The sequence below is a fragment of the Anguilla rostrata genome, chromosome 12 (genome assembly GCF_018555375.3).
Source record: "Anguilla rostrata isolate EN2019 chromosome 12, ASM1855537v3, whole genome shotgun sequence".
Taxonomy (NCBI): Eukaryota; Metazoa; Chordata; class Actinopteri; order Anguilliformes; family Anguillidae; genus Anguilla; species Anguilla rostrata.
In genome coordinates, this window is record NC_057944.1 from 9,984,362 (window position 1) to 10,003,262 (window position 18,901).

Consider the following 18,901-nt stretch of genomic DNA (forward strand, 5'->3'; position numbering starts at 1 on the left):
GTCTCAGAAGGAGGTTGTTTGCCAGGGCGGGGTGCCGGGTGAGGATTTGGCAGCGCGGTGATCTTGTCATGCATCGCGATCGCAGAATCCACCTCGAGCGAACCTGAGGGCATAACGAGCGCTTTAAAGCAAACATCTCCATTAAGGCACCCGAGACACCGAGCCCAGAGGACTGAGTTAAATTACATTTTTATACATCACTGTACACATCAAATCTGAAACAAAAATGGGTATGAAAGGACACGAAACCAAACAGGCTTGAAAGTAGCGGAGATGGAGACTGAGACGCCAGCGGGTGGGGGCGAGGGGGTGGGGCGGGACGGTGGGGGTGGGAGGAGGGGGGGAGGAGGAGGGGGTTGATGCTCCCAGCAGCTGTAGGTAGCGTCTAACGAGCCGCGGTGCGATGAAGCCATGTGTGTCATTTGATTACCGAAACCACTGTCTGCCCGCTAGCATCCGGCTCCCAGGTAAATTATAGCCGAGGGCGCGTTAGCGTGTTAGCGCGTTAGCGTGTCTCCCTGTGCTTCTTTCATTATTGCCTCACAGGGTAAATGCAGATACAAATAACCATGCCTCTGCTTTTAAACATAGCTCATGAAAATTGTATATATAATTTCTATGAACTATTTTTAAAAGCAGATACATGGTTGTTTGATTAAATGATTATGGCTAAAGGGTGGTTTTGGCTAAGGGGTGCAGTGGTACACCAAACTCACAGTTCAGTTTAGTTTTCTAGGTTTTCATAAAGCAGAGAAAGAAGTGTCAATGCCACTGCAATTGTAATTTTCATTTCAGTTATGTCAGAGGATCCTCTCACTGTGATTTTCCAGCACATTTGCCATTTTGTAACCTGACCGACTGACCAGTGCTTCACCATTAAGCAGCACGTGCTGCAGCTTTACCATTGAGAATTGGATTTTTTATTTAAATGAAAGCGGTGTGAGTTAACTGATCTTTGTATTCCTTATTTTCAGTATGCATGACATCATATAGGAATTTTCATTTACACATAATGGGTAATTGTTGTGTTACACTACCATGGTAATGGATCTGCTGATGCAAACGTTTCAGCAGAACTTCCATACTGAGTATGATATATGAAAGTATGTATAAATATTTAACCCGGACAATGTTGGCAGAATGCAGGTACGTTTTAAAACAGGATCATTAAAATGGTAGTAACTTTCCCACATATTTATACCTCTAAAAATAATTTCCCTAAAATGGTAGTAAAGATTACTCTGTAAATATCCCAGCATCTAAAAGAGAATTTTAGATGCTTTGATGTTGCATGTGACATATTCAGCAAAGTGTATTGTTGTACGAAGGTGGTCTAACCGTTCAGCCTTTGCACAGTGAGGTTATTGTGCCATTTACACTCAATAAAATACCTCAAAACATGCATAAAAATCTTTACCTGAGTGGCAAGGTATGATTGTGCCCTGTTAGCACTATGTAGCGTACCCCGTCCTGATGTGGTGTTATTAGCACGCAATGCCACCTTTGGAAAGGCTTTTAGAAGTGCAAACGGTCATCACATATCAAGATTAACATGTTCATTTGACCGTCAGCCCGTGCTTTGTTTGTTTGTTAAAGGATTATCAGTATTTCAAAGCTCTGTTGTGCTCTGTCGTATTACTGGGCTCGCCAGATTTGCATGGAGAAGCATTGCATGTCCTGTGTAGATGTAATCCATATGCACTTGTAGCATGTAGATACATCACAGCAAAAAGAGGGAAACTCTCCTGTAACTGGGGTTATAAGCCTTTAGGCCACCACACACACACACACACACTCACTCACTCACTCACTCACTCACTCACTCACTCACTCACTCACTCACTCACTCACTCACCCACACACGCACACAAACAAAACGGAGAGGGCGTCGCCATGCAGCATTGGGGCAGCACGTGAGCGTTGATTATTTTGCACACATTGCACCACCCAGTGTTGGAACTGCAGAAGCTCACGCTCTGTGATGTTATCTCAGTGCACTCTGGAATCTGTGGCAGTGTGGGGTAGGATAGCTCAGTCCACATTGTACAGGGCGGTAGTGCTGCTGGGGCAGGTTGTACAGGGCTGCAGTGGCTGCTGCGGCAGGTTGTAGGGCTGGAGGGCTGCTGGGGCAGGTTGTAGCTGGCTGCTGGGTGAGGTCAGGTAGGTCAGGGCTGCTGGGGCAGGTTGTACAGGGCTGCAGGGCTGCTGGGGCAGGTTGTACAGGGCTGCAGTGGCTGCTGGGGCAGGTTGTACAGGGCTGCAGTGTTTGCAGGTGTTTGCTCCAGCCAGACTCTCTTCCACTTCATTCATCTCTTCATTGTCTCGACTGGACCAATTTATCTTCCCTCCCCAGTTTCTGTCGCTGGTTTACACAGAGAGCTGCACTCAGGCCCCATGACTGGTCTCTCAGTGACTCGGGCATTAAGTGCCGTCCAGCTGGCGGGCGGTAAAGGGATCTTCCATCTCTCCGCGGCTAATCTAAGCGAAATCAAAGGAGGCCTCTGTTGTCTCTGGTACACAGCTGAGGGCTCATTTTTTATCACGCTAACAAACGGGAACAGAGAGTCTCTTATCGTCCTGACGACGGTTAAACAGCGGAGGGTTACGGCTAAGCTCAGACACACGCGGCATTTCGGGCTGCGTTTTCCGGGGAGAGGACGGAGGCTCGCCCGTCCGGCTTCCTGAGCGGGCGCACTGAGCGTGCCCGGACGGGCGGCGTCTCGTCCCCTCGCTCCCGTCAAACGCTTCCTTCGGGCGAAATCGCTGTGCTGCCTGTGTCGCTACGCCGAGGGACCCGGGGAAAAGGCGCAGTTTTCCGCAGTCGTGGTCTTCTCTGTGTGTCCTCCCGCCCTGCTGCCGAACCAGCACGCCACCTCAAAGCTCAGAGCCGAGCACTCTGGAGTCACAAAGCTACAAAGACACACAGGAAATGTGTGTGGATATGTATGGAGGATGCGTATGCACAACAGTGTAAACTCTGTACAATGCACACATGGGTAAGTGTGGTGGAGTGCGTGTGGATATGCAATTTGTACAATTTGTATATACATGAAGGGGGGTGGGGGGTGGAGGGAGTAGGGGTGGGGGATGTCATGGTGGGGAGAACCAGCGTTGCCCTGACAACGACAGTAGCTGTCAACACCTCTCTCTAATGGTGACAAATGGTGCTTATTACATAAGCGCTAATTTCCCCCAATCTCCTTCAGATGAAGATACTTAGCCCTGCACTGATCAAATTGTGTGGCGGTAATTACTGAGAACAGACCCTATTAAAAGCTAGTGCCTGCCATTCAGGGGAGCTTCCTACGTCTGGGCCCCCAGCTCGCCTGCTTCTCCTCCACCTCTGCTTATATACTCCCTCTGCTCCATCTTCTGCTTATATCCTCCCCCTCCTCCACCTCTGCTTATACACTCCATCTCCTCCACATCTGCTTCTCCTCCACCTCTTCTTTTATACTCCATCTCCTCCACCTCTGCCTATATACTCCATCTCCTCCACCTCTGCTTATATACTCCATCTCCTCCACCTCTGCTTATATACTCCATCTCCTCCACCTCTGCCTATATACTCCATCTCCTCCACCTCTGCTTATATACTCCATCTCCTCCACCTCTGCTTATATACTCCATCTCCTCCACCTCTGCCTATATACTCCATCTCCTCCACCTCTGCTTCTCCTCCACCTCTGCTTACATCCTCCTTCTCCTCCACCTCTGCTTCTCCTCCACCTCTGCTTACATCCTACTTCTCCTCCACCTCTGCCTATATACTCCCTCTGCTCCATCTTCTGCTTATATCCTCCTCCTCTCCTCCACCTCTGCTTATATCCTTCCTCTTCTCCATCTTTGTCCTTATCCTATTTTACCTCCACTAACAAACCAGAGTGTACATTTCAGTTAGAACATAATCACGGATCCCCCTTCCAGAAGAGATTTCGATCTCAATGGGGCTTTTCCTGGTTAGATAAAGGTTAAATTAAAAAAAATTAATTACATAATTTGTATTTCCTATTGGAGTCCAGAGAAAGGATTACACCTGGCAGGGAGAAGCTGTTGACCCCCCTTTACACCTGTAGGGAAAACTCAGCTGCATTCAGACTCTTTAAACAGCTTCCTCGTTTCCTCTTTGTTTCCGTTCCTTGATTCCTTCTGAAAAGGAAATAAGAAAAGGCCAAGACAAGGAGCTGAGGTCAGTTAGCTCCTGATTGGTCACGAAGAGCTGAGGCCAGTTAGCCCCTGATTGGTCATTAGGAGCTGAAGCTACACAGGAAGCAAGGATGCATTTTCAACACAGCACTGCTTTAGCTGGTCACGGTCTTAATATAAGGACTTGTCCATTTTTCCCAAATCTTTTTTTGAAACTCCAATTGTCTGAAAAAATGCAAGCCGTTCCCAGCCATGGGTACATTGGCTGATGTCTGTCGAAGGGTTGTAGAACCTTTCTGGGAAGTGTAACACCTGTGAGTGAAATCTCCTGCAGCTCTTTGTGTTCCTGAATGATACGCCAGGAAGTACACAGAAAAGGTTTCATTCAAAAGTTTTTCTTATGAAGTTGAATGAAGTTCATATGCAGTTTTATGAGAAATCATTAGAGGGAGGAAAAAGGAAATGTTAACTGGCTGTACCGAGCCTCCGTGAGTATGTGCTGAGAACAATGCAATTAGTCATGAAAATTCTGGGGATATTTGCTTCCTGCTAATAGCGCTCAAAGCGGTTAGCGGTTAGCGGGAAGAGCGTAAGCGAGCGCGAACGACAGGGTCACCGCACCACACCACACCGCGCGCGTTAGGAGTCCCGCTGCGCTTGGGCGTGCCAGGCAGACGTCAGCGCGGAGCGGCCGGTAACTTCACCGTTTAAAAAAAACAACGGGCCGGGCGAAGGGGAGCCGTGGGCAGAGACGCTTAATCTAGCGCCCCGTTCAGACCCGGCGGGACGAGGCTGCGCGGGCGGAGGCCCACCTCGCTAAACGAGGGGTTTGAATCGGAGCGGCGAGTCTTTCCGCCAATCCCGCTGCACGCTCTCTCGAAGATCCGCCATTCTCGCTACGTGCTCAGCGGGTTAAGAATCGGCACCAGCCATAATCTCCAGATTCCAACTCCAAAAAAACCGAACGTATCTCGATGGCCCAGTGTTAGTACCCAACACTCCACGGCCGGTGACTGTTGTTGGTATTCACCGCGTGCGGCGCGAGGGAGCGGGCGAGCGTGAGGAGTGTGGAGGAGCCCTTATTATGCACCAATGCCCTTTCTCGTTTGGACAGCCGCTCCGACCTCACTGTCACGGGAGGGGGGTTGGGGGTTGGGGGAGGAGGTGTGGGTGCCACCATGTGGCAGAGAGGTATGGAGGAGGCATTAATTATAAAAAAATCCAGGTGCATGTTTTTTCATGCAAGGTGTCACCGACCGACGGCAGAAGTCCCCAAGGTCACCCAGGCACCCGAGTGGCTGGTCTGCTGGGTAGGGTTCTGACAGCTGTGACACCTGGACAAGGTGCGCGATTATACTTGCAAATGCCGATTCCTTTTTTCCATTTTTTACTTTTTCTTCAAGGTGTCAGGGATTGCGCGTTTCGTTCTTTTTTATACGGTGTCACAGATTGCTCACGTTTCGTTATTTTTTCCGCGGTGTCACAGATTTCTTGCATTTTGTTCTTTTTTTCACGGTGTCACAGATCGCTCGCGTTTCTGCATTTATTTTTTTAAATTGTCGATTTGCATTAAACGAAATGGCGGCATGTTCGGCACGTGCGAGTCAGATCTCCCCCCGTAAGCCGCTAAATTTCCCCTCTCGTCGCCGCGGCGCGTTTCCGCGGCGTCGTCAGCGGCGACGAGGGGCTTCCGTTGCTCTCGCGCGTTTGATAGCGCGCGCGGCGCGTTTCTTACGCACACTTCATAGGCCTGAATAAGGCCGTTCTGACATCCGGTGCGGCGGCGCGCGGAAAATTACCATTATAGTGAGTCTGTACCATTTGAACGTACTTTTCTCGGAGAGCTTTTGAATAATGCATCGATATGCGAGGAGCGCGGAGATTTAAAAGGGGCTCGGTCTGCTTCTCCTCCTTTTGAGAGAGCGTCTGTGAGGTCGGGGCCCCTCGCGAGCCTCCTGGGAAGTGTGTAACAGGACTTCCTGAAATGTTTTTCATGATTACATAGTCTAACCGTGATGGAAATTTGCATATGAAAGGCCGCTCAGATATCTTATTTTTCAGTTGAATGTTAGTTTCTTAGTAGTTTTGGCTGACAGGGACTGCGGCTGTGTCCCAGACGGGGGGTTTATTTAAATTTGAAAACGTATTTAAATTTTATTTAAAAGGCCTGCTAGCTTTAGTTAGCCTCCATTTAGCATCATTTTAGTCAAGCCCCCACCCCCGTTGTCATTGTTATCGGTTAGATATGATCCTGTTATCCTGAATTGGCCCTGCAAATTTTGGTCCTGTGTTCTGAATTGGCCCTGCAGATATCGGTCAAACCCAAATATTGGTATTTGCAAGCCCCCATCTTAGGAAATTGAGCTTTAATTTCCACATATCCTATTAATTGCGACACTTTTGGGACAATCAGCATTTGTGATAAAAACAAAGCTGCCTCAGATTGTCTGAGAGACACTGTACAGTATCTCACCGGTGCCTTTTCACACAGCAAATAAATGCATAATTTCTAAAACGGGAAGAAGGGTCTTCATGACAATGTCAGGTGGCAGAGTCACTCCCAGAGGGGAGATGCGCTCTTTTAAATATGTATGGGTCGTCTGTGCAGCAGCTGGGCACTCTTTCTGCAGACTGAGCTGAATGATTCATGTAGATGCAGATATGGGGAGTGCTGGGCTCCGGGCTGCAGGAGAGCTAGCTGGTACAGTACACTGCTGCTGCTGGGCTGGTCCTCTGTATGGACATCTCTGCAATGGGGGAATATTCCACCTGTGCTCAGCTCACTCATACTCGCACACACACACACTCACATACACACATACACACGCGCGCGCACACGCGCACACACACACACACACTCACATACACACATACACACGCGCGCGCACACACACACACTCACATACACACATACACACACGCGTGCACACACGCACACATACACATATGTGCGCACACTCACACACTCACGTGCGCGCACACACACACACACACACACATACACACACATGTGCACGCACGTTCACACACACACATGCGCACACACACACACACACACATGCGCACACACACACACACACACACGCACACACACACACTCACGTGCGCGCACACACACACATGTGCACGCACGTTCACACACACATACACACACACATGTGCACACACGTTCACACACACACGTTCACACACACACACACACTCTTGAAAGCGGTGTTGGTGGAGCGGTGTGCGGCTGTATTAGATTTCAGTCCAGCCCTAACTCTGTGCCTTCACAGGGATGAAAGGGGTGTGTGTGCCCTGTTGGCCCCCCAGCTCTGTCCCTGCGCCGCTCGCGTCAGAGAGATCCTCGGGTGTGGTGACCCTCGGAGGGACCCGACTGTCACGGGCTTTGATTCGCGCAGGGATCTAATGGAGGTCGCTGGGAGTACGGTCCGGATTGAGCATTGATTAGACCCAGAACACTCACACACGCACCCTTGATATTCAAACCAGGTTCGTTTCCATGTTCTCAGGACCTGCGTCGCGTTGGCTGAGGCAGTGGCTGGTCACACGGCTGTCCTAGGAGAGTGGGGGCTTTTTCCCAAACCCTAGCTACAGGAGGACTGAATGGTGTATGGGGTCAGTCGCTGACATGTACCTGTAACCAGCAGCTTGTAATGTGTCCAGATGCAGGAAGTAAATCCAGGTCCAGAAAGTAAAAGTCCTCCCCGGTGTTGTGTTCTGATCACCTGGATTTGCTAATTGGCACAGTTCTTCAGCCAGGAGGTCGAGCTAAATGAATATCAGCTGGGCTGAGTTCATGGGTGGAACAAACACATGGCAGGACTCTTACTTTCTGACCCCTGGACTCCCCACCTCTGAACTTGTCACCAGCTATTCATAAAGAAATGCGATTGGTTCAAATGAGTGAGCTGTCGATTACACACAGGGGCCACAAAGTCTCACACCCCTGTCAGAGCTCTGACTTGTGGGCAGATGTGATTAAAATAGCGAAACCATATTATGCGCAAAATAATTTACCGCATGGAGAACGTTTATACACCACAGACACGAATAAAGGCAACAGAAAGCAGTTTTCTTCTTTTGAACGCTTGGTTTTAAAATATCTTATTTGTATTTTCTCAGGGTTTGGGGGGAATTACAGCTATAAATATAGCTGTCCCCTCATAATGCAGTCACAGAGGATTGAATCCACACAAGAAGCCCTTTTGTAGTGGAGCAGTCTCCGTGTGGTTCCGAATTAGTTCAGCGCCTCTCTCCTAACATCCAGCGAAGAGGCTGCAGGGGGGGCGTCGGAGTCGCAACGGTTGCCATGGAGAAGACCTCGCCCAAATAAAAAAAGGGCGGGGCCAGCGCGCGGCCGTTTCTCCTGAAGCACTCTTCATTTAGCATCGCAAGCATGAGAGTCGGGAGAAATGAGATTTTGCCTGAGCAAAGTGAGAACAATTACATTAAGTGAGCCTAGAGAACAGAGCTATGAGGGAGGATGGAGGGGGGAGGGAGGGAGGGAGAGAGAGAGATTTTGAGCAGGCGGAAGAGAGAGAGAAATAAATGCCTGCCGTTGCTCTCCGCCTGCATGTATTTTAAACAGTTTTTGAAGTGTGTGTGAGAGTGTGTGCATGTGTGTGTGAGTGTGTGTGCATGTGAGAGAGTGTGAGATTGCGTGTGTGTGTGTGCTTGCGTGCGTTGCACGTGCGTGCCCCTGCATGAGTGTGTGTATGCACGTGTGTATGCGTGTGTGCGTGTGCGTGTTTGCGCGCGTGTGTGTGTGCGTGCGTGCGTGTGTGCGTGGTGCGTGCGTGCTGTGCTGTGCGTGTCTCTGTGTGTGTGCTCTGTGCGTTGTGTCTGTGTGTGTCGTGCTGCGTGTGTTGTGTGTGTGTCATTGGTGTGTGTGCATGTCTGTGTGTGCTCAGCGCTCTGCGTGTGTAGCGGGTGGCAGGCTGTCTGTTTTAATGAAAGAGCTCCTGACTCAGGACTCTGCCGATCAAACGCGCGGTTTGAATACATTTCCAGCGTTCGGCGGCGACGCGGGGTGCCAGGTAGAGTTCAGGCTCCGCAGAAAATCAGAGCGCTTGTCGCAGATGGAGAAGCAAAAAAAAAAAAAAAACACATCTGACTGAAAGAGAGAAAAAATGCGCATGTACCAGAGAGAGAGAGAGAGAGAGGGAGAGAGAGAGAGAGAGACCAGGGACACGAGGGTGCGTTTTCCCTCCCTTTGATTTCTTCAGTCTTTAAAGCGTGTCGATTTTTTTTTTACATATCCACCTCCCTTCATCGCAGCGCGGCCTGCCGTAACAGCACCCCGACTGCGGTTCGACGTCTTAAAAGTCCCCGTCCCCTCTCTCAGGCGCTCCGGGTTAAAAGAAAAAAGAAAGAAAGAAAGAAAGAAAGAAAGAGCGCGATTGTAGAAAGAAGCCTGCGTTTGTTCACGGCCGCTACAGAGGCAGACAGATTTGTCTTGCCGGAGACGAATTCCGTAGAAAGACTCCGGCGGACTGCCGTGGGAGAATGATTAGCATGGAGGGCCCTTAGAAAAGGCGGGGGGGGGGGGGGACAAGATGGCCGAACCCGCAGAGGGGGGTGCGTTTCGTTTCGGGTGGTGAGGGGGGCCTTCGGGGCAGACGCTCTCCCGCGTTACGGTCCCGGTCCTGAAAAGGCGAAATGCAACTGGAACGCCGAAGACAGACAGACAGACAGACAGACAGACAGACAGACAGACAGACAGACAGACAGACAGACAGAGACAGACAGACAGACAGACAGACAGACAGACAGACACGCACCAGATTAGGGAAGGAACAGGGTTCCATTTGTGAATGCGCGGTGTGTTCATTTGGTGCACTTACGGTAATGCAATTGCAATTTAAACTAACCTTTGTGCTGCCTGGTAGCCCAGCCCTAGAATTTTAGACATTAGACATTGCATTTGTCATGGCTGTGCTTGTTCATGTATATGCACACACACACACACACGTGCACACACACACACACACACACACACACACGCACCTCACTCCCTTGTTCCTTTTACTGGTTGGCTGTCATACACAGCTGCATTTACACCAGAATCTGAAAACTCCTTCAGGATACTAAATCCACAGACTCGCATTCCTAACTAGGTCAGTGCTTACAATAGCTGCTGCCCCCCCCACCCCCTGCAGCCCCCACACCCCCCACCCCCCGCTCACCCCCTATCTCCTCCCTCTCCTCCCTTTTCTTCATCCAGTGTGAGCCAGAAGGCCGATTGGCTGGTTTTAATGCAAACAGTAAGAATATCTATATTTGCCCATTTAAGCTGGCTCTTTTCTGTCTCTGCTTTCTCTATTTCTCAGGGTAGTCTACAGAATTCAGCCCTGTGGCAGGGAGATTTATAATCAGTTCTTTTAAATAACCTTGGCCTAGACGTTAATATATTTTTGTGAAAAAAATATATTAACTAATGCTAATTTCATGTTAATTTTCAGTTGTATACACAAATGTGTATACAAGTGTCTGAATGGCTCATGCAATACTTGCATGAACGATTGAAAGTGTTTGTGCTGCTGAGTGGCTTGCTCGGTTAAGGATGCGTGCTGTGGTGCATGGATGAGCCCTGTGATTTTTGGATTGAATCTGGACCATGCCAGGAGTGTGGCTGGTTGCTCCGGAGGGTGATGCACAACTGCCGATTGTGTTGCCCAGGGTATGGGAGTATGGAACGAATTTAGTGCCAATGTTATTTACCCGCGAAACGCAATTCACACGTTTTACGCATCACAAAATTACAAATCCTGTTTTTCAAATCTCTAACCACAAATCTCAAACTACAAATTCCAAACTAAAAATTTCAAGCGGTGGACAGAAAAATGCAAATCAATTTGGCACTATTTTTCCATTTACGATAAGGGGAAAAAATCCACATGTGTATGCACCAATCAAAATTCCGCTACCTACAGCGAATCAGGGGATGAGTAGCTCATAATCAGTGAGCAGCCATTTTGGGACCAGGGCCTAGCAAGGTTGGCTTAAGGCTCATGGTTTCTGTGCTATTTCAGCTTCAGACAGAGAACACACAGTCTGCTCCCTTTTCCGTGTCTCGGCGTTCGTGCCTGTGGTTCCATCTCCCCACTGCACTGTATCTTCAAAGAAGAGGCGTATGAATTGTGCATTTCTTCCAATTCAAAGATATAAGCATTTCTTTTTGATTAATTTTTTTTTTAAACAAGAATTTACACAGATTCACAGGGACTGAAATAATTAGACACCTTCGATGTAAAATATGTATAAAATTTTCCATTTATCTTTTTTTATTTCTGCTGGATCTGTGATTCCGGCAGCGTCCGTGCGTCTCTGTGGGCAGACGGGGGAGTGCGGCAGGGGTCTGTCCGTCGGGATACTTGAGAGAAAAAAAAAAATGATGGGGTTTATTTACGGAGCGCACAGTCCTCTCTCCCTGGCCCCACCCCGGGGGGATTCTGTCCGCCCGTTCCCTGTGAGACTTCATTGGCTGTAAATCCCACTGCATTCCATATTTGGTTCTACACAGATCGCCTCTGGTGTGTGGAGGGTGGCCGGGGTGGGGGGAGCTGGGGTGTGGGGCTGTAAGAATTTATCCCCCCCCCCACCAGGTTTCACCCATTTTTGGCTTTAACCCTTCTGTCTCTGGTGTAATTGTTCCGGTTTAGCTTAATCACAACGTTTCCCCAAATGCACGTTTCCCCAAAATACACAGCCGTGAAATGCGTTCTGCAGCGTAGGTGCAATTTATCTCCTTGCATAAATGGGCCAATTAAGTAATGAAGAGGACGGGAATCTGTACGTCCGTCCTTCAGGAGATGAATTTGACAGGACCGTTGCTAGCAGAAGGCTGCATCCCCGGTCACAGTTTAAACAAAAGCGGACCTCCCCCATCCGCCTAACGGAAGACGTGGCGTCCCGAGCCCGCTCGTTCCAGACCGGCGTTTTTGTGGGCTCAGAGCCCCGCCCGCTCCCCGCTAGCGCCCGTACGGGCCGCCGGGACCCAGGAGAGCCGAATCTGCCTCCACGTCCTCTCCGCGGCGCAGCCTGGAACAGCCCTGCGCAAATTGCATCTTCAAACGGTTCTGACATCGCTCCCCCCCTGGGGACAGTGGCATACGTAGGACTGCGGCATCAGACATTATTTCTTATAAGTGTTGACACCCCCAAACCCCTCCAGCCCCCCACCCCACCCCACCCCACCCCACCCCACCCCCCCTTCGCTCAGTCGCGGTCGATCCTTGGGATTAACATTATGGCACCGCATGGGGTGATCTGGGGAGGATGAACAAGAGAGGATTTGATCGTAAGCGTTTATGCAACTTCTGACGTTATGGCAAGATAAGCTGCTCGTAACTCACTTCTGAAGGAGGAGGTAAAGATCCTATTGAAGGCGTCATTGCGTATTGGGCCTTTTGATAAAAGATGTTTGTATTTGAAATGCAAGCTTCTATTTCAGTCAAAATGCCTACTGACATTTTTAGGAAACCATGAAATGCCATTTAAAAATATTTAACATTTCTTGAAGGTTGGAGTATTTATAGTCCAAGATAGGAATTGTAGTAAAATTACAGAAATGTCATTCGAGGGCGTGGCTTGCGTTCTTGACATTTGAAGCTTTCATTCACTGTATTTTTCTCAAGCCAGTGAATTTACCAATAATCTGCAATTCCTAGAAGTGACGCATCAAAGCTACAGTTAAAAAACCCTTCTTTTCCAACAGCAAAGGTGTCTGATGAAGGATAATCCCAAAACAGTTTTTACAAAACCCAAAAGCATCAGATATCATTATTTCAAAGACATATTCATAAAGTAGTGGCATTGTGAGCATTGTGTGATTATGAGACATGGTATCAATGAACGCGTCTCTCTCTCTTTCTCTCTCTCTGTTTGTGTCTCTCTTTCTCTCTCTCTCTCTCTCTCTGTCTCAAATTCAAATTCAAAATGCTTCCTCATCATGAAATACATTAGTAAATATTGCCAAAGCATACATATAGAAATATAAAAAGACATTAGAGCGTGAACCGAGCGATTTCTCTCTCTCTCTCTCTTTTCAGGATCTAGATTTCTCATCACATCCACAGGAGCCTTGTATATTTTGGATGTACAGACTGAGGATGGGTTGTATAACTACCGCTGCGTCACACGGCACCGCTACACTGGGGAGACCCGACAGAGCAACAGCGCCCGTCTCTTCCTGTCAGGTGAGCCTTAACCCCTGAACCCTGAACCCTAACCTGGCAGAGCAACAGCGCCCGTCTCTTCCTGTCAGGTGAGCCGCAGCCCCCGAACCCTGAACCCTAACCCGACAGATCATCTGCCCCCTCTCTTTCTGTCAGGGGAACACTAACCCCCAAACCCCCAATCCCTAATCTGACCGTTCTAAGGGGCTAGTCCCTTTCTGTCAGGTGAGCCGCAACCCCCAAACACCCTAATCCCGACAGTTTGAAAGAGCTAGTCTCTTCCTGTCAGGTGAGCCTTAACCCTGAACTCTGAACCCTAACCCAACAGATCATCTGCTCTCCTCTCTTCCTTTCTGGTGACCCCCTAACCCCCAAACCCCCAATCCCTAATCTGACCGTTCTAAGGGGCTAGTCCCTTTCTGTCAGGTGAGCCGCAACCCCCAAACACCCTAATCCCGACAGTTTGAAAGAGCTAGTCTCTTCCTGTCAGGTGAGCCTTAACCCCTGAACTCTGAACCCTAACCCAACAGATCATCTGCTCTCCTCTCTTCCTTTCTGGTGACCCCCTAACCCCCAAACCCCCTAATCGCTAATCTGACAGTTCGAAAGGGCTAGTTTCTTTCTGTCGAGCGAGCCATGACCCTAAACCCTAAACCCTAAAGCAACAGAGCAACAGCGTTAGCTGATTTCTGCCAGATGAGACCTGCTCCCCTCACCTTAAACCCTAATCCTGGACTCTAACCCTGAACCCTACCCCCTAACCCATAAGCCCTATTCAAAACTTCAAACTCTAACCTGACAGAACAACATCAACATCAATTTTTGTCAGTAGAGTCCTACAAATCATAACCCTTAACTCTGACCCTTAACCCTAAACATCCGGTCCTGGCCCCTGTGGGAATGTTCTGTGATGGGCGTGGCGTTTTCACCAGGCAGCCTTTCCCTCCCCCCCCTAAGCAGACCCCACGAACTCGGAGCCAGTGATCCTGGATGGCTTCGAGCGGCGGGAGGTCATGGCCGGCCACCGGGTGGAGCTGCCCTGCAAGGCGTCGGGCCACCCCTCCCCGAAGTACCGCTGGCTGAAGGACAGCGGGCCCCTGGAGCCGGACAGCCGCTTCCGGCAGAGCGTGACGGGGCTGCTGATCGAGGGCACGCAGCCCAGCGACACGGGCAGCTACGTGTGCGAGGTGTGGAACAGCTACGGCAGCGCCGAGGTGGTCGGCCGCCTGCTGGTCAAACGTGAGTATGACGCCCCCGCCCCTCCGCTACCCGTCCGGCGCGCCCGACTTTGCAGCAGAGCGAAACGCTCGTAGACCCCGAGTCTGGAGAGCAGCGAGACACACCGTATTAACATACTGTACACGCAGCCTGATCACCATGAGCTCGAACCCATGTTCAACTGGCTCTCTACGTCACACTCGTCGTATGTTGTGTGTTAGGTGTGTTGTGTGTTGTGTGTTAGGTGTGCTGTATGTTGTGTGTTAGGTGTGTTGTATGTTGTGTGTTTTGGCTGTCTATATTTACGCTGTCGGTTGTGTTGCATTTTTGTGCTTCTAAGTTGAGTTTTGTTTTATTATTATTGGCTTTGTACCCACTATATCTACTTGGCAGACTGTTTTTGGAATTGAGATTACTGTTCAACCAATCAATATTTTTTGACCAGATTACATGGCAAAATAAAGCAGTAAGTCACTTCAGTCTGTTAATGAAAACGTGGTCTGTTCTCCAGAGCCCCTGAAGGTGGTGGTGAGCCCGCGCAAGGTGAAGGGCAGCGTGGGTAGCCAGGTGTCGCTCTCCTGCGGCGTCAGCGGCTCGGAGGAGTACGAGCTCGCCTGGTACCGCAACGGCGAGATCATCCACCCGGGAAACAACGTGCGCATCACCGGCGGCAACCGGGAGAACCTGGTGATGGAGGGCATGGCCAAGAGCGACGGCGGGGCCTACCAGTGCTTCGCCCGCCACGGCAAGATGTCCGCCCAGGACATGGTGCAGGTCGTGCTGGAAGGTGAGCCGGGCCGAGCCCCTTTTTACTCATCCTGAGGACGTTCTGTACCCCATTTGCGCTGTGAGCGCGTCTGTTTTAGCATGCGTTAGCAGCGCGTGGTTGCTGGTGATGCCGTGTGTTAGTTAAGCTAGAAACTGCGTAGATCATAAAGCCGAAGTCTGACTCATCGCAGAGACGTCCTGTGAAAGCAGCAAACCGGTCGTGCGGGCACAATGCCCCTGTAGTGTGGGGGCTGGGCGTCGAGGCCGGTGTGGTGATGGGACCTGTAGTGCGGGGCTGGGGCGTGGCTATTATTAGAATATCTGCACCGACCTGACACTGCTTACCTGTGTGCAGTTGCCAGGGCAACCGCCTCCTGCGGCCATGGAGTTGTATAAAGAGGATATTGATAATCTATAATGATGCAGGGGGGAGGGAGAGAGTGGGAAAGAGGGTAGAGAGAGAACGGGGCAGAGAACGATAGAGGGAGAGGGAGCGAGAGAGTGAGAGGGAGGAGGGGTTATTAGGGTACAGCGGCAGGCAGAGATTTAGAAGCCCCCCCCCCCCACTCTCTCTCCCCCCTCTCTAACGTTGATTTCCATATAAGAGCCCCAGCACCAGCAGATCAGGGCGAAGGGGAGGTTGAGTGAACGAGTGGGGGAGGGGGAGGGGGGGGGGGTGCCACAGGCAGAGAGGGGAGTCAGGCTTTATTCGCCGTGGAACAGGGGCAGGGTGGGGGGAACACGGGACAGGGGAGGAGCATGAAAGGGAACCCTGTCACCCCTGTTCTCTTAAAACCGAGCAACAGCATCTCCTCCCGGACAGACGTCTGCGCCTCGCTTGTCACGCGCGTCTGTCTGTAGTGCCGGGGAGCGCCAGTCTGCCACGCGGCACCGCCAGCGGGAACGCAGCGCATCAAGGACCGCCGCGCGTCACACCTGTTAGACTCTTACACCTGACAGAAAGCAGACGGAGGCGGAAAGTAGAGAGTAACAGCTTGTCAGTGTGGCACGTGGGGCTCCTCAGTGTTAGCTCAGCCTGGCTAAATAGCACACACTTCTTAAGAGAATGTAGCACTTCTTAATGTAGCAAGCTGAAATGTGTAAACCGCCACGTCAACTCTCAGAGTCACCGACCTCTCTCAGGCCAAGGAGAATCCTTATCCGTTGGTCACATTGCCCATCCAGGGAGGGACTGAATGGCGATGACATCGCAGGCCGTCGACCAATGACAGACTGGCTTTCAGGTGATGTCATCGCATCCGTCCAGTGCCCTCTTTTCTCATGGCTCTGCTTCTGCCCTCTTTCTTCTCTCCTCTTCCTTTCTACCCTCTTTCCTTTGCCCTCTTTGACCGCCCGACAGACGGCACTCCAAAGATCCTGTCCACCTTCAGCGAGAAGGTGGTCAGCCCCAACGAGGTGGTGTCCCTGGTGTGCAACGTGAAGGGCACGCCCCTCCCCACCGTCACCTGGACCCTGGACGACGACCCCGTCGCCAAGGACGGCAACCACCAGACGGGGCAGATCACGCTGGTGGAGGACAACCTGCTGAGCTACCTGAACATCTCGCACACTCAGGTCCGCGACGGCGGCGTCTACCGGTGCATCGCCAACAACTCGGCGGGAGTGGTCTCCTACCAGGCTCGAATAAACGTAAGAGGTGCTTGTCAGATCAGCTCCTCCAAAAAAAAAAAAAAAAACAACTACAAAAAATCACACACATAACTCATTTTGGTTATTGAAAGTTCATGCATGCCTCTTCCAAGTTTCCTAAGAAACTGCCTAACTAACGTTTTTTTTTCTGTTTGTTTGTGTTTTACCTCAGCCCATCTCAGGATAGCATTTCTTCTCCTTTTTTTTCCCTCTCTTTTCCTCCTCTTCCGTTTTGGTCACAGGTCTTTTCTGCTGGTGCTCTTTGTTTTCCTCCCTGCTCTGTTCTTTTGTTCCTCAGCGAAGGCGTCCTTGTTTCTTTCTGTCGGACTGTCGGTTTTTAGTCCTTAAATCTTTCTGTTGCCATTGGTTCTCCTCTTCTTTCGCCTTCTGTCTGTCCAGGGGTACGACTGTCCCTGCGCCAGAGCGAACTTAAGCCCAAAGTCTTCCGCTACTTCAGTCAGTCAAAAGCTTTCTCAAGCTTTGTCATTCTCATAGTAACGTTGTCACCCTATAAATTGCACTGATGTAAAAAAGCAAGAAAATATTCACATCAGAAACAGCATATGAGATACAAAATCATAATGAATCATAGTCATAGTTCATATGATTCTAGTACTAGTACTACTACTACTGCTGCTGCTGCTACTACTACTACTATTACTACTACTACTAATAATAATAATAATAATCATAATAATTAATAATCTTTAGATTATCACCTGAAACCCTGCATACCTCTCAAACATGTTTTCTTTCTGTTTGATGGGTTCTTTTGTTTTTGAGTCCCTGCTGTTCTGTTATTCTGCATGCATATATGGCCGACCTGTTTGCATGCTACTGTCCTTCCGTCCTACGTGTTTGACTGTAGACACTGCATGTTCTGCACAACATTAATTGTGTGTGTGTGTGTGTGTATATATATATATATCTTTGTGTGTACATGTGTGTGCGTGGTCTGCGTGGTGTGTGTGTGTGTGTGTGTGTGTGTGTGTGCATTGCTGTATATTTTTGTCTTTGCCAGACCATTTTAACATCTAATCCTTCTATCTGTTTTTTTCTTTCACCTTGGCTGCAGTTGAGTCTGAAGGCAGCTGTACACATTCCTCTGTCAGTCTGTGCTTTCCTCGTCTTCTCTCCTTGGCTCCATATATTTTACATGTATGTCTTGTTAGATTTCCAGATCCTGCAGTTAGAACAGATGATTTGCTGGTTTTAAATTTTATGGTGTGTCATACCTTCTCCTTCATCAGATGCTATTAAACCTTCACATTTTCTTCAGTGTCAAGCTTTCAGTCCTGGTGGACTTCAGTCCGTTCCACCTTTCTAGAATCTGTTAGGGATGAAGGAGGTTCAGTTGGTTCAGTCAGGATGAGTATATTTGGTTTGATATCTTGCTGTACCCTTCTGTACGAACTCTGGCCCTCCGATGCCAAGACTGAGCAGCCCAGCAGGTGCTGCGGCCATCCAGGATCAGCAGCCATCTTACCGCTCAGCATGGATTACCCATGTCCTTCTGTAGCTGATTACTGGCTGAGCATCCAATCAAATATGTGGAAACCGGTCACATGCCCTGATGATGTTGCTATTAGTGAAATTAGTGAATGCTGTTGCTATGCTAATGCTATTGCTGTTAGTGAATATCAGTGAATGCTAGTGAATGTCGGCAGAAAGCCCATCCTAACGATCGTCCCTCTTTCAAAGTCACAGGGATTTCCTCTTGCAGCCATGCTAGCCTTAATTATAGGCAACCCGGCTTGTCCCCCCCCCCCCAACCCCAGGTCACGACATTGTTGCGGAAACTTGCATGTCTTGACCAGCGGTGTGGCGAACGACCGTGTGTACCCACCGATATCGTGCCTCGTTCAGGTCCGTCCCCGGGTCAGTCCTTAGCAGGCCATTAATAATGAATCAGTGCCGTGATTGCAGTGACGCACGGG

The 18,901-nt window shown here is 49.8% G+C and overlaps 1 protein-coding gene across 3 annotated transcripts in view; it reads left to right on the plus strand.

Annotated features, from left to right (window-relative positions):
* Nucleotides 1–18,901, plus strand: part of dscamb (Down syndrome cell adhesion molecule b) — a 151,441-nt gene that overhangs the window by 81,540 nt on the left and 51,000 nt on the right. For 2 of the 3 annotated variants that reach the window (XM_064301649.1, XM_064301646.1), the window contains exons 4-7: nucleotides 13,203–13,349; nucleotides 14,286–14,567; nucleotides 15,058–15,333; nucleotides 16,675–16,971. In XM_064301649.1, the coding sequence (XP_064157719.1) occupies nucleotides 13,203–13,349; nucleotides 14,286–14,567; nucleotides 15,058–15,333; nucleotides 16,675–16,971 (1,002 nt within the window). The remainder of the gene's footprint in view (nucleotides 1–13,202; nucleotides 13,350–14,285; nucleotides 14,568–15,057; nucleotides 15,334–16,674; nucleotides 16,972–18,901) is intronic. The other variant, XM_064301647.1, reaches the window with a different exon arrangement.